The sequence below is a fragment of the Chlamydotis macqueenii genome, chromosome 3, assembly GCF_036417535.1.
Source record: "Chlamydotis macqueenii isolate bChlMac1 chromosome 3, bChlMac1.mat, whole genome shotgun sequence".
Taxonomy (NCBI): domain Eukaryota; kingdom Metazoa; phylum Chordata; class Aves; order Otidiformes; family Otididae; genus Chlamydotis; species Chlamydotis macqueenii.
In genome coordinates this window covers 35,145,469-35,171,575 of record NC_141558.1, presented here as the reverse complement: position 1 = coordinate 35,171,575, position 26,107 = coordinate 35,145,469, and the positions used below count along the sequence as shown (strand labels likewise).

The 26,107-nt window shown below is 44.6% G+C and overlaps 1 protein-coding gene across 1 annotated transcript; it reads left to right on the top strand.

The window, feature by feature from the left end:
* The first annotated feature begins 11,785 nt into the window (after positions 1-11,785).
* HTR1B (5-hydroxytryptamine receptor 1B) lies at positions 11,786-15,707 on the top strand. The gene is made up of 2 exons (XM_086745485.1): positions 11,786-13,705; positions 14,581-15,707. Exon 1 carries the CDS (start codon positions 12,502-12,504, stop codon positions 13,639-13,641), a length of 1,140 nt encoding a protein of 379 aa, XP_086601611.1. The 5' UTR covers positions 11,786-12,501; the 3' UTR covers positions 13,642-13,705; positions 14,581-15,707.
* The last annotated feature ends 10,400 nt before the right edge of the window (positions 15,708-26,107 follow it).

Here is a 26,107-nt window from a genome sequence, read left to right as displayed (position 1 = left end):
GCAATTTCCCATTTCTTCTTATACTAACCATCATGATCACGAACAACAGATTATTCCCTTCCTTTTTGTGATTATATTGGACCTATATTTATATATATCACACATACACATATATCTATATACATGTATACATATTAAATCATATATATAGTTCTATCACATATATATCAACATATATAAGATCTACATATAATGATACATATGTATTTCATATGTATCTGAGATCTATATATTTCAATCTTCTTACACTAACTTAATGTAAGGGAAACAACTTAAGAGAATGGTGCAGGAAGAACTAATGAGACTGAGAAGTCAAATATCACAAAAAGTAGGAATGGGGATTCAGAGTTGAAGACCACAAGTGTATTTTACCTGTGGAAAGAGTTTAGGAAGGAAGCTTGATTGAAGGCTATTCGATTGCAGGCTACAGAGAACTATATTGGCAGAAGTCATTCAATACCAGGTACTCTTTAATTGAACAGAAAAAAAAGCATGGAAAGACCAGAAACTGTTGAACACCAAAGGCATCCAAGTTCATGTTAAAAAGAAGATGGAAAATTTTATCAGAGGAAGCAACTTACCAGTGGAGTAGATTAAAAAGGGATGTGAGAGAACGAGTTGGGATGTTTCAGCGTTTAAATGTGTGACCTGCTGAAGACCTCTCTCTTGTGTCCCTGAAGATTTGTCTGCTTTTCTTCCAGGTATCTCAGCTGGGCTGATAAAATATATTGCCTATCTCTCTCCTCTATGGCCTGATTGTCACAAACTAGTCACAAACTTTCGAGTCAGAGTAGGGTTGGTGAAATTGTGTGCCCTGTGGTTATCATAATCCCTAATACTCCTTGGGTCTTTAAAAATCGGTTACTTGACCATGGGTTGAAGAAGCCTCAGATGGGTAGATGTATTTCCCCAACTTCTACATTGTTTCTGTGTATAGACAGCTCTTATTTCTTAAAACAGCTTGTAGATACACTCAGGCTGCCATTCTGTTCTATCATCCCACTACATTAGCATTTTGCAGGACTTTTTGCCACTATGCTTGTTCACTTCTCAACAAATTACATTTAAGGCTTACTTCATTATTATTGTCTAATCAAGAGAAGGATTCCCTACTTGAAGAGCCATGTTTACTTAACTTTTGATTTCTGCTATATAGTTATGACAACATTTAACTATGGTGACTGTGGTATTATCAGAGTGAAGGAACTTATGTCCCTAGCAGCCCCTCTACTCTCTCATCTTGTATCACAGATAAATAGGGAAGGATGGTTCATAGGAGTATCTAACCATTTTCTTTCTCCTGTGTATGAATTGTGGTTACAGATAAATGTTAGATGTGTTGATCAAAGATTTTGTCTTTATCCAAACCTCTTCAAGCATAATTTCCACTAGTCTAGTTACGTATGATCTCCAGTATTGGTCCTTTTTTTTTTTTGTCTTCCGCACGCTGGTTATATCAGTTCCAAACAATCTCATCCCATGTGGTGCCAAGTTCAATTTGACTCCAGCCTAAAAAAATTACCTGCCAAGATATTGCCATTATCTCAAACTTTTTTTCTGTTTGTAATAGGAGGATGCTCAAATTCTCTAACAGGTTTCAAATATTCAAAAAATGCTATCCAGTATGTAAGTAGTGTAGGTGGAATTTAACTGCAAATGGACATAGTTATATTACTTAAATGATAGTGGGATTTGGTCCTTATTTTGTCAAAATTGATTTTTGGTCCCTGAGATCATTTGCTGTTCATTTTCTATACTTTCACATTCCTGGCTTTCAGAGTAACCCACACAAACTTTTCCTACAGAGATATACACATTTGAAAATCACCTCCATCTGAGTATTGTATAATTCAGTAAAGCTACTGCTTGTATAATCTACTTTTGTCAAGATGCAAAGACTTACATTATCTAAAACAGTTGAATAAATATTCTCAAATTCCTCTATTGCTTTCCTTCATCTGGCTGTGCCCACCAAGTGTTCTTTAAATTACAGAGAGTTAAATCATGCCCTTTAGCTTCAAATATATCAAAATGTAGAAACTTCATGAAAAAGCCCTGGAACCATTTCATCCAGTCCTCCCTTTTCAAGGTCACATTGAACATGCTTATGATTAGACATTCAAGTAATTTGTTTCCTCATTTCTCTGGTCTTTGGTAAATCTGATAGGCAATTTATTGGAAACTGCTGATACACCAGTGAAAGGTTTGAAAATGGTTAACGGTTGGACTTAATGTTCTTAGGGGTCTTTTCCAGTCTAAATGATTCCATGACTCTACGATTCATTGAAAAGCAGCAAAAAAAGTTAGAATTCCTTTTAAAAAAAAGCAGAATTGGGCCCAGAAAAAGGAGTGAAGTACTGAGAAGACAGCAGATGATTTTAAAGTGGGATTAAAATCTCCGAAACAAGCTTAAAGGACTCCCTCCATGAAGGAAAGGAGGATATCTAAACATGCTCTAGTAATTTTCATGTAACAAATCCAAGAAAGTAAGTGCACACGACCATCAGCTCCCAGGAATATCTCTCCTCATACTGTTTCAGCCAGATAATATTAGGCTGTCATCATCTGACTGACCCATGTTTCACTGCTGCTCAGAGGACGATATCTCGGAGGACTTTGTGTACTTAATGGCAATCAAAATGGCAATGACTGAACGCTGCTGCCAAAACGCTGTTTTTTGAAAAGGGAGCTACTGAAATCTTACAAGTCTCTGTGAGAACATGAAACAAAAAACTCTTTTTTGCAGGAATTTACAAAGTGTCCCTGATGTAGGAAATGAGAACACTGCTGAGATCTTACCAGATTCGTATTGAATCAAGTAGAAAAGCAACTTAAATTACTGGGTCTGTCACCACTGGTCCAAAGGCCATTGATGGGCCAGCACAGTGGAAGACAAGAGTAAATTAACATCTAACATTACAAATAATGCTAAGCCAGTAAGAAAGTCTGCATTGCTGAAGCAAGAAACATAAACCCTAATGAAAGAGGTTTCCTAGAATAAATGCCAATATTTGCACTACAGCCAAAGGAGAGAGGAAGAGGCCTGGAAAGCCACTGAGAATAGAGATCCTGCCTGCCATGAGCAGGTGCCTGAAGTTTTATTTCAGGTGTATACACTTTAGGCAAAGGTTAGGCAGGATCACTTAAGATGAAACCCCCAGTTCTTATAATCAAACTTTAAGTGAGAAATTATCATCTGGGGACTTTGGAGAACTTGATCTCTTAGGACAGATAAGAAGCAGATGCAGAAGGGGAAGTGTAATCATGCTCTCTGCTTCCCAAAACCCCAGTCTTTGGGAACGTCTTTTCTAGCAGATTTGGGTTGTTGGGTTTTTTTTTTCCTTTTTATCTCTACAGTTCAGAATTCAGAGCTGCAATAGAAGTGAACAACCAGGTGCACATTACATTTTAATAGTCTGATCTTTTACTTTCTTTTATTTCTGGCTAGCTGCATAAGGAAAATAAGGGACAGTTCTTATCTTTTAAAAACAGCAAAACATTCCAGTTTTACTCACACAGAAAATGAGGATTTTTTTCATTTTGTAGGTTCCGACTGATCTTATTTTGAACTTTTTGCTGCACTGATCATGTCAGTTTATGTGGATCAGTCACATGTTGCTAAGGGTACACCTTGTGTCATTCTTGGATCCAAAAAAGTGATTTCTGAACTGTACAGATGAAAAACAACACAAGATAAGATGTTGTTAATAGTTACTATTGCTACAAAAGCAGTTTACAGCAAGCCACTCCAAGCCCAGCATCAGGACCCTCAAAGCTATTTTCAAGGCTTTGCAAGCACTTAGAGCAAATACGTCGTCTCTGTTCTAAAGAATTGCAGTCTAAGATTAGTGCTAGTAGAGACAGGCAGGTGGGAGAACATTGGCAAACAAAATACTACCAGGAAGAATAATAGGTAGCAGTCATACCTTAATCAACAGCCTGACTCTTGTCAAGTGTGTCTTGTAAGCATCAGAGCAAAGGAGGATTTTTAGGGAAGATAATGAGGATATCTGTGCCTGTGACAGGAACCTTCTCTCAAACCTGAGAAGGCATGGAGATGTCTGATTGAAATCAAATGAGACTCTGGGAGGGGCCAGCATCAGAGGCTAGTGGGAGGCAGTAATTGATCTGAATATGTGATGAGAAGCAGATAAACGACCAAAGGCTTTGAAAGTCATGTAAAGAAAATATGCTTGTTAGTGAGGTATTAGTGGAGGAATGAGATAAGGGAAGGGATGCACAAAGAAGGGATGAAGAGAGAAGGAGGTCATGGCCACAACAGCAGGCTGTGGAAATGTGTGGTAGCATTTGGGTAGGAGTAGAGCAGCTTCCAAGGCTAGAAAAAAGTATCTGAAACATGATAGAAACCAGACTAGTAGTTTTAGCTACTAAACCTCGCTAGCTCCACCCTTAAGCCGAGGCAGCGAGATAACTTCACCTGAGGTTCTTCCAGCACCTTACATGGGGTTTAGAGTTTTGGAGTGTAGAAATCTCCCATGATTTAGTGCTCTGTTTTAAACATGAGGGAGGCTGTGAGTCTTGGAGGGATATGCAAGGATGTTCTCTCTCCTCCTTCCCAGTGACAGGAGTTTGAGCAGAACAGGGGAACAGGATGTCAGGCTTCTGTGCAGAGGTGTGCCCAGCTGCAGGAGCAAGACATGGAGAAGGCAGCTTGGAAGTGAGGGGGAGAATGTTCATGACTAGGATGAAAAGTCATGAACTAAGAGGATGTGTGGACAGATCTGGGCCAAGTTCAAAGAATGTTTGACAGCGATGAGAAAGCCAAGGAAAACCCAGAGAGAGCTGCAGGTTGCTTTTTTATTATTATTATTTTTAAATAATAGATGCATATTTTTTTGTACTTGGTAAGAAGAAGACTGATGGGTTTGGAAGCCTTGGCTTGCTCTTAAAGAGGTGAACTGTACACTCCATGTGCCTTTGCAGAGCTCCTGGGGTGTAAAGACAGGACTATGAGGAGCATAAGCATTGGGGAAGAGGCGTAACAAGATTTTCTCAAGGAAGGAAAGGGAAACCCATGAAGTTCACAGTTGAAATATAAAAGCTACAAAATAGAATAATCTGATTCTGCTTCCACAAACACAGACATGATCTTGCAAATGAGGACAAGACCACATCTCAATTTTAAAAGAAATCCATTAACATTTTAAAGGCTACACCCAGAAGCAAGGTATTTTTAAGATGAGCTCAAAACCTTTATCTGGGCTTGTTCTACCTGAGACCTGAATCCTTTAAGACTGGCTTCTTCCTGTAGTGAAAAATAAAAGTATCTTTCTAAATAGAGATCACATCTATCTTTTACAGTTAAGTATTCCCTTCTCCAGTACACACACATACACAGTAGACACGAATAAATACAGTTTTACAGGCTTCTGTGAGACCAGTCAGTTAAACAATTTTTGGATAATGAAAAGATTGGAAGATAATAACAGGCCACATCCTTTGATGGCATTGGATACTGCTTCCCTAGATTACTGGGTCAATGCCAGTCTGGGCTGCTGATCTGCCTCTGTAGTTTTACTTGGTTACTTTTCTCAAAGTCAGATGAGATACAGTTCTGTCTCCAGCCGGTGGTACGTACCACTGGCTCGTATTTGGCAGAAGCTTAAAGTGACACAATTTTATTTACCTACCTCTTCCAAGACTTTGGCTTCTCAGAGACTTTGTTTTCTTCCTCAAAGAAAGAGCTACACAGAGCAGTGGTGATACTGATGGCCTTTACTGGCTCGATTATCCTTTGGTAGAGTGGATTTCACACTTTGCAGCATCTAGACCAACAGTTTCATAACAGCCTCACTCCAAGACCAGATTATGTTGGATTTAATTGTTTTACAGAAAGTCCCACTTGCCACCAGAATGAGATCTTCAGCTGCGCGCTACCTTGCAAAGTGCTACTGAGAGTAACTGCGCATATCCTGAATCCCTCAAAGGGCTTCCCAACCTTGCAAAGCTCCGGCATTTGGACGATGCCAGAGCCATTCACTACTGCTTTAGTCTTGAAAGCAGGCCTACAAGACCTTTGTGGCCTTCAAAATTTCTTCCTTTCCTGAATTTCAGCATGTTGCAAGCGTGTCTCTCTAAGCCTCTTGCTAAGCAGAATAGACAACTAAACTTTGCAATTAATCTCATACTGCAGAAGAAACTGTCAACTAGTAAACACTGACATCCTAAAAGAACTCAAATTAATGGGTAATGTGTTTTATTAAATTAGCAGCCCAAATTTGCATGCCAGCAAAAGCTTCTAGCTTCTGATTACCTCCGGGAACAAAGAAGACTAGAGCATGCTTATAAATAGTGGCAGTGGGCTTAGCATATGTTACCTTCTTTCCTAGATAAATATTAATTAGCCATGCAGAACAACCAGAGCTTTAGTAGGAAGAAATCTTTGTAGCTCCCCTTAAATCAATGCTGACATGCTGATTTTGCAAGGAAAAGATCTGATTCTTAATTTTCAGCAATTTTACTTCTTTACTGTTATTCATTGTATCGCAGAAGTTTCCGTCAAGCTTTCTGTATTAGTAGCTTGTTCCTTTAAAATGTGTACAGACTTTTTTTTTTTTTTAACATGGAATTCAATGTTTTGTTTCTGAAAACTTGGTATTTGGGACCTGTTTGAAATCAGCTCTGGATCCTGAAAGGAACCCTTACAGGTTTCATCCTCTAAAGCAAAAAGAAAGACTTGAACATACTGAAGCTTTAAACCTGATATAGGTCCATATCTGAAAGCTGAGGATTTATCTTCTGCCAGGTCTGAGCACAGAATATGAGAGGTTTTTTTCATTTGAAACCCTACAGAGTCTAAGCAAAGGGTCCTTTGCTTTAATGCTGAAGAGATGCTCTTCTCTTTTTTTTTTTCTTTTTTTTTCCTTATGTGACAGGCTGGAGTTAAACTTTATGCCATTGACTTTCAGCCCTGATAGGCAACTATACCTTTATGTCTACTGTCACGGCTATTTCTTACAGTTCATTCCCCAGTTGATCTGCATGTATTTCATCGTAGACAGATCCCAGTGGGCTAAAACCCCTTCAGGCATACAACTGGAGACAGCCTGAACTGTAGAGATGATTGTTCAGCCAGACACTCTGGCAGCAAAACAGGCATTTGCACTGGTTTTAGTATGAATTAGAGGCTCCAGCAGCCTCGTTTTAGTGTGAATTAGAGGCTCCAGCAGCCTCAGGTAGAAACCACAATAAGGAGGAGGCAACACCCCTTTTCACACAAGCAGTCATTTCTTCTGCTTTGTAAGGAAGCAGGAGAATAATGGGCAGCATGGAAGGAGAGGAGACGGGGCAGGATTGAAGCGGTTTCCTGTGGAGCATCTCCAGGAACATCACTAAAGAGCAAACCCCTTGTAGATGAATGAGGAACAGTCACCAACCTCAACTGCTGCCTCCATGAGCTGAAATGTGTCAGGATGGGGGCAGTGTCTGGAGATGAAGTGGCAGAGACAGAGTAAGGAAGGACTGGAGTTTCTTTTTGCTTGACCTCCATTGTCTACTTAAAGAGTAGCTGCATACTTTTCAGAGGGTATTTGAGTGCATTTTTCAGCAACTGTGCCTAACCAGTATGAAGAACAAGGAGATAACTTGATCTGGCTTTATTCCCTTGGGCTGAGAAACTCAGTGTATATGTGTGCCTATTGAGCCCATGTGCTTGTTTCTTTTTCTGGGTCCTTAGAGTCAAAATCAAAACCAGACCCAGCTGTTCCTTATAATTAAATTTCAGTAACTCAAGCTGGGTGGTTTTGTTTTGACTAGTGACTTAAAAGTGTTGGCATTTAAATGGCCTCAGCTATATTTCAAAGTTAACATTGAGAAACTTCACACATACATTAGCGTTATTTGTCTGTTGGCAAACTCAACAAAATACCACTGCGTTGATTTACATAGTGAAGGTTATCTTTGCTAACAGAAGGACTCAGAATTGCACTATTTAAAATATGAGGATGAATCTCATCACAGTGCAAGAGGCTACAGATGGCATTACACACAACTTGCCACCTGAGTCAAGCGCAGAGGTGAAGTTTATATTGCACACTGAGCCCAGTGTTCAAATATACCTAAAAGATCCAAGAGCCAAAACCCACACAACATTATCTGTGGCCAGGACAGATCTAACTGTAGGATGAGGGCTTTTCCTTTCAGTTACTTAGGTTTGTTTCTATGAGTCTGTCTCTAATTTGTTTATAAGTCATCGATGACATGTGTGCTATACATGGGCAGTTTGTGATGCAATAAACCAGTAATAGGCTCAGTTTTCATTGCAGTTTCTATATTTGGGTGTTTCAGTACATCAGAATCTAGATATAAGAAGTATTAACAGTCTTACGCCAGCAGAAAGAAATTAATTTTATGCCTGCCTCTGCACAGAAGCCAAAAGCTTCAGGAAATGGGATCTCTTCCCACAGGCATCTTTGCAGATCCAGTTAGGAGAGGGGAAGGTAAACAATGAAATGCAAGCTTCAGGGTGACAGCACAGCAGTGAGATATGATCGTTCATGTGATAATACTTGTCATTCACAAGATGTTTCTGACTGGCGCTCCAAGACTCCAGTACTTATTGATGATCTAGGCAGAACCTGGTTCCTGCCTTCATCAAGGCTTGGCCCGTAGGAGCCCAGCCGTGGCACGGGGCTATGTGCTGCCTGGCTGGGCAGAGAGAAAGAGTAATTTTTTAAAACTGGACCGCCTCTTGCTCCGACACAAATCCTGGGAACCTGCACACTCAGCCTAAAGCGAGGAGCAGTTCGAGGGCCTGGGTGGGGACATGGCTTTTGCATGCCCCACCAGCAGTGACGCACAGCACCATGTCCGTGACATGGAACACTATTAGGAAGCTGGCTTTACTTTCTAACTGCAGCTATTCCCAAGCCAAGACTGGAGCACCAGAGAGAAGTATGGGAGGCCCAGGAGGACCAGGTGATCCTTGTGGGAAGTCAAGTGAAGTTACCACAGCTAGACCTGGCATGCCCTGGGTGAATGTTTTCCTGACCACTAGCAGCAGTACTACGTAACTGAGTAAGAAAGAAGTGAGCACAACAGAAGAAAAGAAACAAGGGAGGAGAAAGGCATCTTCTTACCAAGACGGAGAGGGAAGCAATAAGTGATAATTACTAATGAATAATAACCCAGAATTAATAGAGAAGGGCAACAGCAGAAGCTGTGCAGAGAACATAAACATTTTATAATGAGGGTAAACAGTGACATTAGTAGGGTGGCCAGAACTCATTGCCCATTCATATGGTCCTTGTCTGCATTACACGACATGGCTGATGACCGTGGCTAGGGCTAGAACACGACTGCCCTTCGAGGCTTTATCAGAAGAGCCTTTCCACAAGAGGAAAGCTGTTCCAAAACCAAAGGAAGGGCTAGGTTTTCCTCTTGTTATTATTGGTGTTTTAAATTTAAATCAGTCTCAGATATGTAGCCGTATTTGGGAAGAATGTTGAGCTACGGAGGCTCAAGGGCAGCTGCCAACTTAAGCACAACTATATTAAGCCAGAAATGTCGAGCAGAAGTGAAAGCAATAGCACACTGTATTAGAAACCAGGATTATAAAATCTCTGCCCGTCAAAGAGACCAGAAGAATGTAGATAGCTCTGTATTATTATTTTTGATGCAGTAAAGCCCAGAGGCTCCAATCAACTACCAGGCTCCACTGAGCACAAGGAGGCACCACAAAATAAAAACATGGAAACAGACCAAATCCTATCCCAAGCCCTTTTGGGAAAACAGAAAGGCTTATTGACATTTTGTCTTCCTATCAGTTCAGTGAATGCAAGCAAACCTTGACTACCACACTTTGATTAATTCAAGGCAATCCTCTCCTTCCCTCATTTCTTGAGAGAGTCTAATTAAAGAGCGCATCTGGGACTGATTTTACAAAATCTCAAGAACCGTTGCTGCTTTTTTGATCTCAGGGGACTGATGGGTTCTTAGAGCATTCCAAGATCAGGGCACCTTGCCCAGTACTGAAATAGGGAGGGAAAGGGTTGTCCCTGCAGGGCTCTGGCTTTCCCACACCACTGTGCAGCCCTGGCTCACCATCAGTTCAGTGCTTCTCTTGCTAGTTTCCTCACCCCTCTTGGGCCATGATGGATCCTCGCCAGCCTCCTCTTGCTGTCCTTCCTTGATCTGCATCCTCTCAGGTGTGCCAGTCCCTCTTGCTCAAGGATGACCAAGGCGAGGTTTCTCACCCTGGCCATAAGCACCGTGTCCCAGACAGCAAAATGCAGTGCCTATCCCTGCATGGTGCTGAGTGTGGCCCAAGAAGGATGGGGGCACAGGGAAGCAGTTTGCCTTCCTCCCACAGCCGAAACTGGTCAGGAGGAGATATCCAAGAGGGGACTGCTGAGCGCTCAAAGGGAGCTTAGACACGTAGAAAAATAGAATCATAGAATAGTTTGGGTTGGAAGGGACCTTTAAAGGCCATCTAGTCCAACCCCCCTGCAAGGAGCAGGGACACCTTCAAGTAGATCAGGTTGCTCAGAGCCCCGTCCAACCTGGCCTTGAATGTTTCCAGGGATGAGGCATCCACCACCTCTCTGGGGCAACCTGTTCCAGTATTTCACCACCCTCATTGTAAAAAAAATTGTTAATAATATCTAATCTAAATCTACCTCCTTCTATTGTAAAACCATTACCCCTTGTTTTATTACAACAGGCCCTACTGATGAGTTTTTCTACATCTTTCCTGTAGGCCCACTTTAGGTATTGGAAGGCTGCTGTAAGGTCTCCCCGGAGCCTTCTCTTCTCCAGGCTGAACAGCCCCAACTCTCTCAGCCTGTCCTCATAGGAGAGGTGCTCCAGCCCTTTGATCATCAGGTAGCAGCACCATGTGCACATGTGCACAAAAACGCCTGCAGACTTAAACTATTGCATCCTGAAAAGGTTTGTTGTGGCATCTTCGGGAGATTTACTCGAGGGCTGGAGCACAGACGTTTCACTGAGCTCGGAATTACCCTGACCCAGCGAAAAGCAAGCTTGCACCTCCCTTTGTGTGCAAAACTTTCCTGCGCCTGCGGAGGACAAACGCCGGCAGGAGCTGCGGGAGCTGGAGAAGCGCGTGTGCTCCCGGTGCACCTCCTGCCCCGCCTCCCGAGCAGCGAAGGATGCTGCAGGGCACGTCAGGGCTGTTCAATCACAGATGTGCGTTTCTAAGCACATCAGGGGAAAAAAAAAAAAAAAAAAAAAAGAAAGAAAGAAAGAAAAGAAAAAAAAAAAAACAGAGTAAGAAAGCCTGAGCCCAGGAGGCGCTGGATTGCTAAAAGTTTAAGTGTAAAGCAGGCGACGTGACCCGGTGGCACGCGCAGCCCCCGCAGCGGCGGAGCCCGCCGCGCTGCCCTGCAGAGCCCCTCGCCCGCCCGCCCGCTCCGGCCGCCCTCTCCGGCTGCGCCCCTGTCCCGCTCCGTCCTGCTCGCCCCAGCCTCTTTCCCGCACCCCTAGCTCCAGCACCGAGCGGCACTCGCAACCCCGGCGTGGGACGGGGCGGCGGTGGGGCAGACCCCCTCCCCCCCGCCATACCGTCGGGCTGCGGGGGTTTGGGGACGGCTCCCCCTCCACGCTGCGGAGGAGCTGGGCCGAGGGAGCGAGGCCGGTCTCCCCCCGACGCCCGCGGGGGCAGGGGCGGGGGGCCGGCGGTAAGGCGGTGCGCGGGGCCGGGGTGGGCATCCCTCCCCCCCCGTCGGGCGGGTGCGGGAGGCAGGGCTGAGGGAGGCGGCGGCTCCTCCTCCGCGGGCAGGCGGGCAGCCCGCCCGAGAGCGGCACCGGTTGCTCGGTGCCGGCGGAGCCGCGCTGTGCCGTGCCGCCCGCTATATAAGGGGCGGCGGCCGCTCGCCGCTCCCTCACACCGGTCCCTGCCCGCGGCTGCCCGCGCTGGGCTGAGGCCGGGCCCCGACAGCATGGCCCGCGGCGGGGAGCCATGGGAGGTGGTCTTCCCCCCTGCCTCCCGCGGACCCTCCTCTTCCTCCTCCTCCTCCTCCTCCCGCTCCTCCCGCACCCGCGGCTGCAAACTTGCTGCGGCGGGCTGCGTGTGAAGGCAGGGCGCGGCGGGGCGGCTCCGCTGCCCTCGCAGCCCCCGCCGCAACCGCCGTCGCACCCGCGGGGGCCCAGGGGGCGGTGGGGTGGGGGGGCCGAAGCTGCCCCCCGCGGGCATGCGGGGCCGCCGCTGCCGTTGCGCCCGTCGAGACGCGGTGGGGAGCGGCGGGCGGCGGGGCTGCGCCTAGGGGCGGCCGGGGCGGGACCCCCATGCCCGGGGCAATGAGCTGGCGGGGGAAGCGGGCACGCCTGGCCCCCGGTTCACCCGGCTCCCTCGCCCGCGGGGCGTGAGGCTCCGGGGAGCCCGGCTTGGTGCTCCCGGAAGGGCGGGCGGGAGGTGGTGCCGGCACGGGGATGCTGCAGACCTTCCCCGGCGCCGACGGGGTCCTGCCGGGGTAGCGGCCCCGCCGAGCCCCGCCGTCTTGCGGGGGCGGCGGCCGCGGAGGGATGGAGCCGGCCGGCCCCTGCCAAGGGCCGCTGCTCCCCGCCAACGACTCTTACCACGGCCGAAACTGCAGCCCCCAGCAAGGGATCTACCAAGATGCCACCCCCCTCTCCGGGAAGATCGTGCTGGCTGTCGTCCTGGCGCTCGTCACCCTGGCCACGGTGCTCTCCAACGCCTTTGTCATCGCCACCGTCTACCAGACGAGAAAACTCCACACGCCGGCCAACTATCTCATCGCCTCGCTGGCCGTCACCGACCTCCTGGTCTCCATCCTCGTCATGCCCATCAGCACCATGTACACTGTGACCGGCAAGTGGACGCTGGGCCAGGTCGTCTGTGATATCTGGCTGTCCTCGGACATCACCTGTTGCACGGCATCCATCCTGCACCTCTGTGTCATCGCCCTGGACCGCTACTGGGCCATCACCGACGCCGTCGAGTACTCCACGAAACGGACTCCCAAGCGGGCAGCGGGCATGATTGCTCTGGTCTGGGTCTTCTCCATCTGCATCTCCATGCCCCCTTTGTTTTGGCGGCAGGCAAAGGCCGAGGAGGTCTCTCACTGTGTGGTGAACACGGACCACGTCCTCTACACCGTGTACTCCACGGTGGGAGCCTTCTACTTCCCCACTCTGCTGCTGATAGCCCTCTACGGGAGGATCTACGTGGAAGCCCGCTCGCGGATTTTGAAGCAGACGCCAAAGAAAGCAGGTAAAAGACTAACGCGGGCTCAGCTTATCACAGACTCCCCGGGGTCCTCCTCCTCCGTCACGTCCATAAACTCCAAGGCCCCCGAGGGATCCAGCGAAACGGGCTCTCCTGTCTACATGAACCAGGTGAAGGTGAAGGTCTCAGATGCTTTGCTGGAGAAGAAGAAGCTCACAGCCGCTAGAGAGCGGAAAGCTACGAAGACTTTAGGGATTATTTTAGGAGCTTTCATCGTCTGTTGGCTGCCCTTTTTCATCATCAGCCTGGTGTTGCCTATTTGCAAGGACGCTTGCTGGTTCCACATGGCCATCTTTGACTTTTTCACGTGGCTCGGATATCTCAACTCCCTCATCAACCCTGTCATCTATACCATGTCTAACGAAGACTTCAAACAAGCCTTCCACAAACTCATACGTTTCCGATGCACAGGCTGAAAATTTTTGAAGGCGATGTGTTCTCTGGGCCTGCCCCCACGGATGCCCGTGCCCGACGCCACAGGTAGGTGGCCCCCCCACCCCCCTCCCCCAGCGGAGATGCTCGGGACGGGAAGGGCATTGGGATGGGAATCGGGAATTGGGGGAGGGAGGAGGGTACGGCCCCCACAAACAGCTTTTCCATCCCGTCTCGGGCAGGACATGGGGTAGGGGCGAGCCCCGCTGGTGGGAGCGACCTGCAGGGCTCCCTGCGAGCCCAGCCCAGCCCAACCGAGGGTCGGGACGGCGTTGCGCTCCCCCGGCTGCTCCTCAGCCCCTTTGCCAGTTTCGGCGAACGGCGGCGGTGCTGCACGCTCCTGACATTTCACGGTGCGTGCTTGTGTCGTGTGTCCCGCACCCCCCCACACCCGTTCCCCCCTCCAATTTCGCGAGGAGTGACTCACGGCGGTCTGCTCTTCGTTCCACCTAGTAAACCAACCTACCGCCATTTCGTATGCTAATGCCCCTGTTTAGACCAATTAGTGCTAAATGGCACTTACTTTCCAACGCGGAAAGCCAGCGTCGGGTGTATATATATATATATATATGTATATATATATATTTTTTTTTAAGGGAAGGAAGGTAGGCCAGGCCCCAAATTAAGGCTACTTGTAAAGTTCAGCCTACTTTCTGGCCTCCTTACGGCTCCGGCTGCTCCTGCTGGGAGTGAAGCTGGCTGGGAGCGGGCATCCTTAGAGAAAAAGCTGCCTTTCAGCCACCCTGAAACGCTCCACCTTGATGTTTCCCTTCACACGCGGAAAAGCTGTGCCTTTCTGCGCCTGTGACAGAAGTGGCCGCCAGCTGATAGCTGAGCTCAGCGCCACGATCTGCAGAAACACCTACTTGCCTGTACCGTGATAACTTTAATAATCCTGCCAATCTTTTGCTTTTCGTCTGCAGAATCAAGTTGCTATTGTAAAGACCCACTGCTTGAAACTTCCCCAAGCCCAGTTGCCAGACTCATGATGCTGCAAAAACGTCAATACATACTGCCACCAAACTGCTCAGCTCTGCATTTCAGTGTAATGACTCTGGCAGAGATGCTGTTCCAATAGTCACGCAGATCAGTTGCAAAAAAAAAAAAAAAAAAAAAAAAAAGAGGGCAGCCTCGAATCAAGGTCTATAATTCATCTGGACTGAAGAAAAAGTTTGAGAGTAAACTCCATTTATTTTGCAGGCTTAACTTCTTAATTTGTTCTCCGGCCGGTTGTAGGGGTGTGCACAAGAGCACAGTTGTCTCTGTCTGTGTTGGTAGCATAGTTGTACTTCTGCACACCTGTAATTTCTTTATTTCGGTGGAAAGAGTTGCTCCCTTCACTTGTGAGGCCAAGAGGAGAAAAAAGCAGCATTTAAAATAGGAGCGTCGCAGTACGGTCTGTAAATGACTCCTTCAGCTGAACATGTGTGAGAAGTGACAGTGTGCAAAAGTTGTATTTGTATTTCAAAACGATAGCAAATGCAAATGCTGTAGAAACAAGAGTTGTAGACCTGTTCAACTGCACTGCATATCTATAGTCTGTCCTCATAGTTGCCTTTGTAAAGTAAACACTTCTGGCTTCTGCTCCATAACTCAGGAGCGGAAAGCAAGAAGTCTGATGACCTTTTCCATAAACCTGCTGGGAACAGAAGTAGCAGTTTGATGTTGTAACCATGTTTTCCATTTTGTGTCAGTTGCACACCCTTACCGCATGAACCACTGCAAAATTCAGAATTCTCTAATTACATTATTTAGTGTATTTTGTAAAGAAGTGAAGCAGTTTGCTCTTTCAGAAGAGCTATATCACCTGCAAAATAAATACCCATGAATCATGAATTAACTGATGTTAGTAAAATTACTCTCCTCCCTGCTTCCCCTTATTTTTTTTTTTTTCTGATCAGACCTTAAGACAGGTCTGCACATACTCAGCAGTCAAAGTCAGAGTTGCAGGATATGGTCCACCTGCTGTGATAGAACTGCGTTGATTGTTCCTCCTATGTGTAAATGAAAATGAGCATAAACAATAAAACGCTTTACTGTGTTCTCAAAAGTGTTTGGTAGCAATTGTGTGACTGAGAGGAGTATTTGTTGGTTTACCTGGTTTCTTAATATTGACTTTTTAGGTAACGTTGATTTGATGAGTCACTCAAGAGAGCAGTTGATGAAGGCTGAAATTACAAGCTTCGATCAGTGGTCAGATTTTTAACAGGCAGTTTTGCTTTCATCCTAACCAGTACTGTTAGGTATAATTCTTATTATTTTCATATAGTTCCAGATTAAATTTTTAGGTGTTTTTTTACAAATATTTTTCTTACTCCATTCAAAGCAAACAAAACTTATTTTAGCACTTAGTGGATACTGTAATCAATGTTCTTTTGAAACTGTATATATGTATTCCAGATGGGGGCTGTTATAAAGACTGGAAAAAGTATTACACGATTTATCTACCTGTTATTCTTCAGAGAGTCATTCAAGTAATAAGGATTTATTTACCTAATTGAATAGTAAAGAAAAAACCTGACCATCTGTGTTTCTGAAAATCACATTAACTGTAAAGAGGAAGATGTGCTCATGAGCAGGAAAGAAGTCTGCAAGATATAAATTAAAGTAGTGGAAAATAAATGTTTTCAGTAACTTGAAGAAATCCAGAAGACTTGCCTCAAAATTGCGTGCCTCTAAAAAAGAGAACTATTATGCTATGCTTCTAGAAAGTACCCTCTTAATTTATTAAAGACAAATTAGAGGAATTTTTCTAAACCACTAGCTTATTTGATTGAAGTGCTTATATCCCTTTTAAATGTTTTTTTTTTTTTTTTTGCATACCCCAGGGTGAAAAAAGCAAGGAAGATGACATCATACAATGCTTAACCTATTCTCGTTTGTCATTTTCCAGTCTTGTAGAGTGAATTTCATTTACCCAAAATTCTCAGGGAAATCACTAGGCTTCTTATATGTCCAAAAAATGGAAAATGAGACTGTAAAATTTTCAACATTTCCACGGAGAGCTGAGTCTTCTGTCAGTTTTACGAAGTTATGTGGCTTGGAGAGCGTGAGGTTCAGGACTTGGGCTTTCATGGTCCTCACACTGCTGGAGTATACGTCAGTCTTCAGCAGCTGGCAGCCAATACTCGTGGCTCTCTGATGTGATGCGAGGGTTTTGCTGAGAAGCGGTGAAGCTAATTCATCAAGAAATTATCCTTCCAAGTTTATGCTGAAGTGCTGAACTTCCTGCACTAACAAACATTTCAGATAACCATACTTGCTGCTGGGAAGACAGTTGGTGTGAAAGCTGCGCCAAGTGGCTTGGGGGCCAGAGGCGAAGAAACTAAGTGGAGCCCTGCTGGGATACCTGCTAGTTAAAGGCCTTGCCTTAGCTGAGCAGCCTTGTCTAGTTCAGAAAACCATTCCCGCAGAGAGACAGGTAGAGTGAGGACACGCATCCGTTCGCAGGGAAAGAGAAGGAATGTAGGGCAAACATCCCTCAGTGCTGGGAAATATAAATATGTAAAACACATTCTGAGATTCACATCATGTGTTTTATTACAGCAAGGGAGGCCCGTGTGAGCTATTTGCTTCTTTGTGACTGGCAGAATGTGTCCTGGCTGAACCTAGGCTTTAAAAGATGTTAGGATTCAGGGATGTAGTGGTAAAGTTTTGACTTGAGAGAAAGAGATCTGAGGATATTGCCCTCCTGCGTCTTCACTCCCTTGTTGTGACTGGTCACTTGTGCTCTGCCTCTGGAAGGATGGAGCATCTGAAATTTTCAGTAGGAGAGGATGTACTTTCTGTCCACCCTGTGCCCGTACTCCTGTGGAAGGGGCTCAGAGCACCCTGCCTTTTGGCGTTATTTTGTCATGGAAACTCCTTCATGACCTTGCAGGTAAACTCTAAAGGTCCTTAAGCCCATGCTGTTTCCGAAGCAGCATGCCCTCCTCTTATCTATATGTGTGTTGCATTGGGTTCAAACATTGTCAAATGATGTTGTTGAGACAAATCTCTGCTGGGTGCTGAGGTTGGAAGTTGATCGCACATTTGCAAACCTCATGCTTCCCACGTTTCACAGTAAGGGATCTGTGCATGAGAGTGTTGCTGACTGCAAGTGCTGTGAGACTTACGACTGTTCAAGAGTAGCTGCGGTTGTGGGAGCAGCTGTTTGCAGCTCCATAGCTGCACTATTTTCCTAGTATGCCTCAATTTTTCTTAAGAGGCATTTCTCACTCTTCCAATTAATAAAACAGAGATGCAGAATATAGAAATTGAGAGGGGAGATCCCTTGCGATGAACCTTTGTGCAGCAGCCTACAAAGTTCTTCCTCTTCTGCCTGCATAAGAAAAAGAAAATGCCTTGACCGGTGTGCCAAGGCTTCGTGGGACAAAAGGGATTTCAACTAATTATCTGGACATATACCATATTCACTGTCACACTGTTTGAGGAAGCTGGCCTGGCCTTCAGCCTGCTGCAGGACCATATAGAGCAGGGATGACAGCTCATACTCCATTTGGAGCAGCCAATTTAGGTCCTCCTCTGCTCCTGCCTGCTAAAAGCCAATCTGCCTTCCTTTAGGAGAGCACTCCCATGGTTTTCTGATTCATAGTTGCTGCTTCCATGCAAGAGATTGGTCTGAAAGGCCTGGGTATTGTCAGAAGTAAGCACTTTTACCTGAAAATCCAGGTCAGGCTAAAGCTATTCTTTCAGAGAATAAAGCAAAAAAACCCAAGTAGTAGTAACATTGCAGAACAAGCATTGTGATTTGCAGCAGTAAATAGGGCTGAGCAGCCTCTCTGAGGGCAATTCTGTATTCAAATGGTGAAATCCCATTTAAATTGAAGTGTAGCAGAGAATGAAGAACAGGTTTCTCCACCGAAGAGAGCCTATAGCAAAGAAAGAGGGCAAAGAAGTCAAAAATCTCCAAGCTTTGACCTGGGTGTAAGGAAGAAGCCCTGGGTTACTACTCCTGGGTCTCAGGACCCCAGCAGACAGGTGAACAAATAGTTTCAGAGAGAAGAACCATACTCAGAGACATATAGGAAAATCACAGGTGTGTATTTATTGAATAAAGTAGATGCTAACTTCTTTTCATGTGTTGGGAACATTTTGTCTTTAGAGGAACCGCACGTATTTGAGATACATCCTCAGAAGCCTGTCTACATCAGGATAGAAAGGTTTGTAGTTTGTATTAAGAGGTTTTTTTTACATATTCCAACAATTTGTACCTAAACAAAACACAGATGCCGTTTAAGTGAACTCTCCTACATCAGTGAGTCTGGCTGATAAAAATGATCATGAAACATAGAAAAGCAAGCAGAAAATAACACTTTTTAATCAATCATATATTAAGCTTGAAAGATGTAATATAACAGGCAACTCAATAGTCGAGGTGAAGAGGAGATCCACAGGATATCAAATTTACAATATAGAGATCAAAATCTCTTACTGAGTCATTTTCAAGAGCTGGAGAAAGAAAATCTTTGCTGTTCTTCTCAGAGATCAAACTCCTTGCAGCCAGCCTTATAAAGGAACAAGACTTTTTTATTGTCTTTATACAAGTAATACTTTGAAGGCCACAAAATAGATAGAGCTCATGACTGCAGGGTTTTCACTGAGTAGTCATATATCCTATCTTTTAGGCTGAATGGTCATGGAAAAATAGGAAAGACAGGAACAGGGAATGATTATGTAAAATAACCCCTTTTCAGCATTTCTTTCCTTATACAGAACTGAGGCAAAAACTAGAATAACGGGAAAAAACAAGATCTGGAAAATTTCAGCATTAGTGAGGTCATATTAGATTTTAGGAACACGTTTGGGGACAGAATGGGCCAAAAATAATAAATACATTTCCAGAATTCAGTGAAGGGGAAATTAAATTAGATGCTTCCTTCCATCCAGGTACCTCAGGGATCCTACTATCCTAATATTAGTTTCATAATATCGTTTCTAAAAATCTTTATATTCCCAGATACGTTCAAATTAGCATTTATTAATACATTCATGCCTGCTTTTATATTAAGACACACACTTCTGAAGCTCATTCTCTCTTTTTTTCCTGTACATTTCCAATTTAATTTACTTGATGCTTTTTCTACCTACAAGCCATTTTTAGAACATGAATCTCATTTGGACCCCGCCCTCTAAAATGTGGTCCCACAAATGATAAGAAACATTGTTTTCAAAAGGAACATTAGGATCAGTACATTGAAAAGAATTAGTGCAAAAGCAAGCAAGGTTCCTGCTTCCTATCTATAGGACAAGACTGTTCTTCCCTGAGCTCAGTTCCTAGAAAAATCTGTTGTAGAATTGAAGGACACAGATACGACATAAGCTGGACCATCAAACTTTCCCTTTCCCTGTGCCTTCCCTTTTCCCCCCTTTGATTCCTCCACTGAACATCACGCTGTAAGTCTTGTGCTATCCCCAGATGCTCTTCTCTTGCATCTCATAATGCATTCCATACACCTAGGTAGTCATCTCCCCCAGTACAAGAGGTGATCCTGTTGACTTATTGTAGTGGGTTTCATGCCTGGGGCTGAGGCTCCCCAGGACAGCTCTGGGAAGGACCCAGACAGGCTGTACCTTCCACTAAGTCCTTACTTTGTGTCCCCCAGAACCAACTGCACTGAGCCCCTGTGCTCTTCTGGGCTTGTGGAGACAGGCCTTTGATGGCCCTTTGGCCCCTCCATGATGGGTCTGGGAAAAGCCGCCTGCCATTGTCTCTGTACTACTTTGTAAGATGCAGATGAGCTTTTTGACACGTAAGCTAACATTTTATCTCTTTTGGGAAAAAAAGGAAAAGGGAAATAGCTGACAGCCACTGTTCCAGATGTCAGAAGACTAAATGTCTACTGTAGACTGAGCTACTTAGGATGTCAGAAACTACCTACCAAAATATAACAAGAGCATAAAAACCCAAAAACCTGTTATGAATTCTTCATGCTGAATGAATGTATAGACACTATAGGCAAAGCATGATTATTTAGATGGCCACTAAGCAATCTTCAACAGCTCATAAACAAGTATTTCAGAGCTATTCTGTTTTGGGACCTTGAAGAATAATGGCCTTTGTGTGCCAAGTCAGACCTAGATCTTGCATATCCCAAGTTTAGAATCACAGAATCATAGAACAATTTGGGTTGAAAGGGACCTTTAAAGGTCATCTAGTCCAACCCCCATGCAAGAAGCAGGGACATCTCCAACCAGATCGGATTGCTCAGAGCCCAGTACAACCTGGCCTTGAATGCTTCCAGGGATGGGGCATCTACCACCTCTCCGGGCAACCTGTTCCAGTGTTCCACCACCCTCAGTGTAAAACATCTTACATATCAGCTAGATCTGAAGCACCTTTGTGCAAACGTTTTGCGCTTTGACAAATTCCACATTAATGGAAAACCTGATTGAAGGAGTCATCATGATAAATTAATCAGTCTCTTTCATTTATGTGCTTGTACTTTGGCTAAAATTTTACCAGGCTATACCATTAATTCCTTGTGAGATTACCAGTAAGGCACTGAACAAGTATTGGTGCCTAGGCAATGTACTTACATACTTAAATGTACTTCTGAGCAGTATATTTACATACAACTAAACCCAGAGACCAATAACTTCCTTGTTTTCAAATAAAAGTAAGAAATGATCTATAAAGTCTGTGATTTGGGGCCTCACGGAAACCTTGGGGAGAGGCACTGTCCTCCTCTTGAACAACAGCCAAATCCCACAGATGCTTAGGACACATACACTCTTCAGCATTTTCACTAGAGAGGCTGGAAAATCAGTGAGCAAAGAGGAGTGATGCTGAGAAGGACAAAATAATGTAACATGGGAAAAAATAATCCTGTGTAGGAATGCACAATAAAATCACAAAAATATTTGTTTTACATACACTGGGGATACTATTCTGTGAGAACAACCACAACTAAAAGAGCAGACAAAATGTTGCATATAGAAAATAAGGCAGAAGACAGCATTGTTTCACCTTGTAAATTCCTGTGTCCTGTATCCTGCATAATACAAGAAGGTCAAACGTGCCTCAGAGATTACATAGTAGAATCAGAAAACATTCAGGAAAACAAAGAGTATCATCAGGGTGTGTCTGAAGCCTCTTTTGGACACAAGCAATCTTGCACTCTAACTACCAAGATATCTGAGATGATGCTTGAGGCTTCCTCTTTCTACCATGCAAGGACAACTCAACAGCAAGGCAAGGGGAAGCAGGCACAGAGTACAACCACTACTGTAAGAAACAGCACATTTCTAAATGCATTTCTGCTCAGTCTGTTTGCACTGTGCCTGAAAATCCCAAGGAAGCACTTCTGACAGTTTTCTGGTCTCTGGCCGTACTGAGGAATGCTGATTCCCTAGCCCACCCTGCTCTCCTTCTGCATTAGGCAGAGAGGAATTAAGACCCTTGGCTCTTCTACCAGTTTCCCAGCCATGACTCCTCTGTTAGGTGTTAAGTTGCAGCTCAAAATTTACTCTGAATGGTACAATAAAGACTGCATTCAAAGGAGGCATCCCCTTGGGTCTTTCAGAGTGGGCATCCAATGAATGGGGTTTCTGGCACTGGTAGACTGCTTTTAAAATCTAGGGCTCAGTTCCTGATGTTCTGGTTTATTAAGTGGGTCTGTGCACATACAGACGAACTGAATACTTGAAAAAATAACCATCCTGCAATTTCCCAGAACTGGGAACTCCAGGGTATTATAAGGAAAGAAGACTCACACACGCTTCTCTGTATTCTTCCTCATCTGTACTCTATTAGAGGGTATTAGCTTTCATTTATGAAGGAAGGATTTTATCTCTTCTGTCTTTAATTAAATCACAGAGCTTCTCACTAGTTCATAAATTGGCGCTGCTGTAACTCAGCTTCCACAGAAAACAGTTGGATGTCAACACTCTGTAGGATACTCTTGCCCAACTCATCTTTTCAGTGGCAGTGTTTATTTCAATTAAATAAGAGTTAGTAGTACTGGGAGTTTTACATTTTTGCTATAGGAAGAGTGAATTGATTTCTGCCTGAATGACAGGTTTCAGTCACACTTCAGTTACAGTACACAAAGTATTCTGAGAGTTTTGTCAGCAGATATAATTGAGTTCCTTTAATCAGGCTTGGGGTAAGGTCCTAAAGGGATTCCACTAGGCTTTTTCCAAGCTGCATGGTTACTGATTCATTTAATAGAATAAGGTTCTTCACATTCTTTCAATCTCCTTTACATAGGGGATTTTTGCATGAGTAATATATGTGGATTAAATCCTTGAATTGTCTAGAGACTATACTCCTTCTTAAAGGATAAGAATTCAGACCTATAATTCAAAAAGATAGTGAAGAGAGCGATGCGATGTTTCCCATTGCATTTAATGAAGCAGTTGTTCCCAAGCAGAGGAACAACACGGGGGTTTGTATAGCTGCAAATTAGTTTTATAAGAAAAAAGTGAAGATTTTTAATGCTTTAAAAATAATCCTAAGTGTTCTCTTCAGTTGTTTGAAAAGTTGAAGATTTTGAACCAACCTTTTTCAAACCCAGGCTTCGTGCTCTTCCCTTTCCAAATAGCTCTTATAAAAATTATTTACAAAACTGAAAATTATGAGAAAGAAATATCAAAAAAAACCATCGATAATGGCAAGGAAAATTATATCTTCTCTAAAAGATTGCCTGAATATGCCAGTAGCTCTTTATCTGAGGGACCTGCATTTGTCAACAGGAGTGCTTCTAAGTCCCAAGGAAAACTTCCAGGGCTAAAAGACTCATTTAGCTCAAGACTGTACATTCTCTGATCCACTAGGTTAGTAAAGAAGTACAGTTTTTCAGTACTGTTGCGCAGCTTATGTTGGCAAGTATTGATTTCATTTAATATCTGAGATTACTGCAATTTTACTTTCATGTACTGCATAAAAGGCCGCTGTAGGCAGTGGAGGTGATGCCACTCCCTTTGACTGAGGGAGGGAGTATGTGCTGCATTAGTGACCAAACATCACTGTTTGGGAATGATTTGAGACCCTTGACTGCTGGTAGACAGTGATATTACAGCTGTAAATCAGTCAACTCTCTGGCCAGAAAGCTGTGGACTTTCAGGAGGAAGCTGTCAATCAGCTGTGCTTGGGCTATAGGTTGTACACCATGGAGGGGACGACACGACTGCTGGGCCAGCCAGCTCAATTTGCTGAGTTCACACGGCCTCGGGCAGTACTGATGGAGTTCAGGACCTGGCCCACAAAGCCAGGCAGCCCCATGCAAGACTGGGAAGACCCTGTGAACGCTGGTGCGGGCAGGAGGGGGACGAAGGGTTTGCTCTCCTGTCCCCCGCCATGGCAGCTCATCTCAGGACAGCATGGATGCCTGAGGTGCCTCCCGTTGCCACAGGGGAAGAGGTGAGACCAACTCCCGTTTCCTGAGAGAGAGGCACAGGGATCTGGGGGAGGACTTGGCCAGCAGCCCAGGAATAAGGAAGGCAGGGGAAAAAATGCTTTTTTCCTTCATTTAGTCAGCATCTGGCAGAGGAAGGGCAGGGTGCCTGTCTGAAGGACAGCTTGAGTTTAGTACCAACCATGTGTTTGAGTGTCTGGACACTTATTTCATGATGTTTTGATCAAAAGAAACAATAGATAGATAAATACATTTTTCTTGCCTGACCTCACCTCTGTGAGCTGCTTAATAGCTTGTTTTCCCATCCTCACTGCATATAAAAAGACATTCCATGAATTTCATTTTTCCTTGAAACACTGAAATTCAGTGCAAGGCAAACTCTCAACCTAACTGCTGAGACCTCCTGCCCCAGGGAAAATAATTTTTGTTCTGCTGCCCATGTTTTACCACTCTTCACCTTCACAAGGAGACCCGAGGCTTCACTGGTCCCAGTGGTTGCCGAAGCTGTGTTTCCCAGTGCTCCTCCCCTGCACGAAGTCCACATCACCCACCACAACACCCTTCTCATGGGCACTGCCCCATGCCTCTGATGCCCTGGGCCCCTGTCACAGCCCAAGAGGGACTATCAGGTGGATGTGGGAGCAGAAGAAAGACTGGGTTGGTTTTGACCTGCTAAGTGTCCCTGAGTAACTCTGTGCCTTAGATCCCCTCTGTTAAGGAAGACAATGATGCCAGTCGTCTTCTTTTGGGGAAATAAGCATTATTTCCTATACTACTTACTTCCTATATATAATAAGCATTATTCCTATACTTTTCAGAACATGTTTCTGTCAGTTCTAGGAGAACTGATTTCCAAGGGAGTAGGAAGTTATCAGAGTACTCACATGATTTTGCCCCTAGTGTTCAGAAACAAAAATGGTGAGAGTTGCAGCCTTCCAACCCCTCCGCAGTTGCAGAAAATGTGATGTAGGATGACAGACAGGATTTTTAATCCTTTTGCCTTTCAGATGATGTTGTTGTTTTCTGGCCTGTTGCAGAGGCCAGACCTAAAGGTTCAGAACCCACAGTGCTCTTTTCAATTCCTCTTCCGTGTACCTCAAAGTGAATTCTCTGCCGTGAGCTGCCTTTTTCCATGTTTTAGCATATAGTGCAAAATGACGCTGAGAGCAGCTGGTGATTTACCTACAGTCTGACAGAGAAACAGCAAAATACAGGTAATATCAGAACCCAAACCTGTGCAGAAATCTGTATCTTTACTGCACAAAGTGATGGAAAGTTCAGGCCTGCTTCATTACCAGGCACTACGCACGTCCACTAATCCTTTATCTTGCAATTCCATAGCACTGCCACCAGCCTTCAGGTGTGAGTGCCACAATATATCTCAGGACTGCCGGGGTCTGTGCATACTTTCCTCTACCTTCGTCTATGCCACAGAGCTTTCTTAACTACATTTTCTCTGTTACCAGCTCTCAAATCAGCCGTAAAGTGTCCCAGGATCCTGATTTGAGGAATGTCAAAGCTAAAGGGATAAATTGTATTGCCACTAAAGAGTTACCTTGAAATCCCTTTAAGTCAAGTTAAAATAAATAAAAGTATTTTTGTACCTATGTCAATATCAGACAACAGAGTGGAAGAAGCTTTACAGAAATGCATGTGTGCAGAAGTGCAAGGAAATAGCTCCACACTTACCAGTCACCTCAGTTAGCTTTAACACTCTTCCTTACTCTGCATGTTTCAGCCAGGAGACCCACAACCATCCTTGCTTTGCCTTTTCTTAAACTCCAGAAGTGTCAGGTCCCACTTTTTCTTTGTATTCCAGACATGGATATAGATTTTGCAGTCAGGTCTAAGTCTCTGGAGTCAGACAAGTGCCTGGCACTCCCGGAAGTTGCTTCGTCCCCAATTCAATCAGGAAAGAGTCCCGACTCCCTTGGTACTTCCTGACAAAACTGTTACCTGTTCCCTCTAGCTTTGTAAATGCTACTCTCCTTTGGGTGTTGAGCTGATGTAGTTCTTTGCTTGGTCTAGACATAAGTAAAGACAGTTCACTGGGGTTTCTGTGCTTGACTAAATCATTACTGATTCATGAATC

Coding starts and splice junctions, on each gene's coding strand:
- HTR1B (XM_086745485.1), top strand. CDS start 12,502: ATGGAGCCGGCCGGCCCCTGCCAAGGGCCGCTGCTCCCCGCCAACGAC.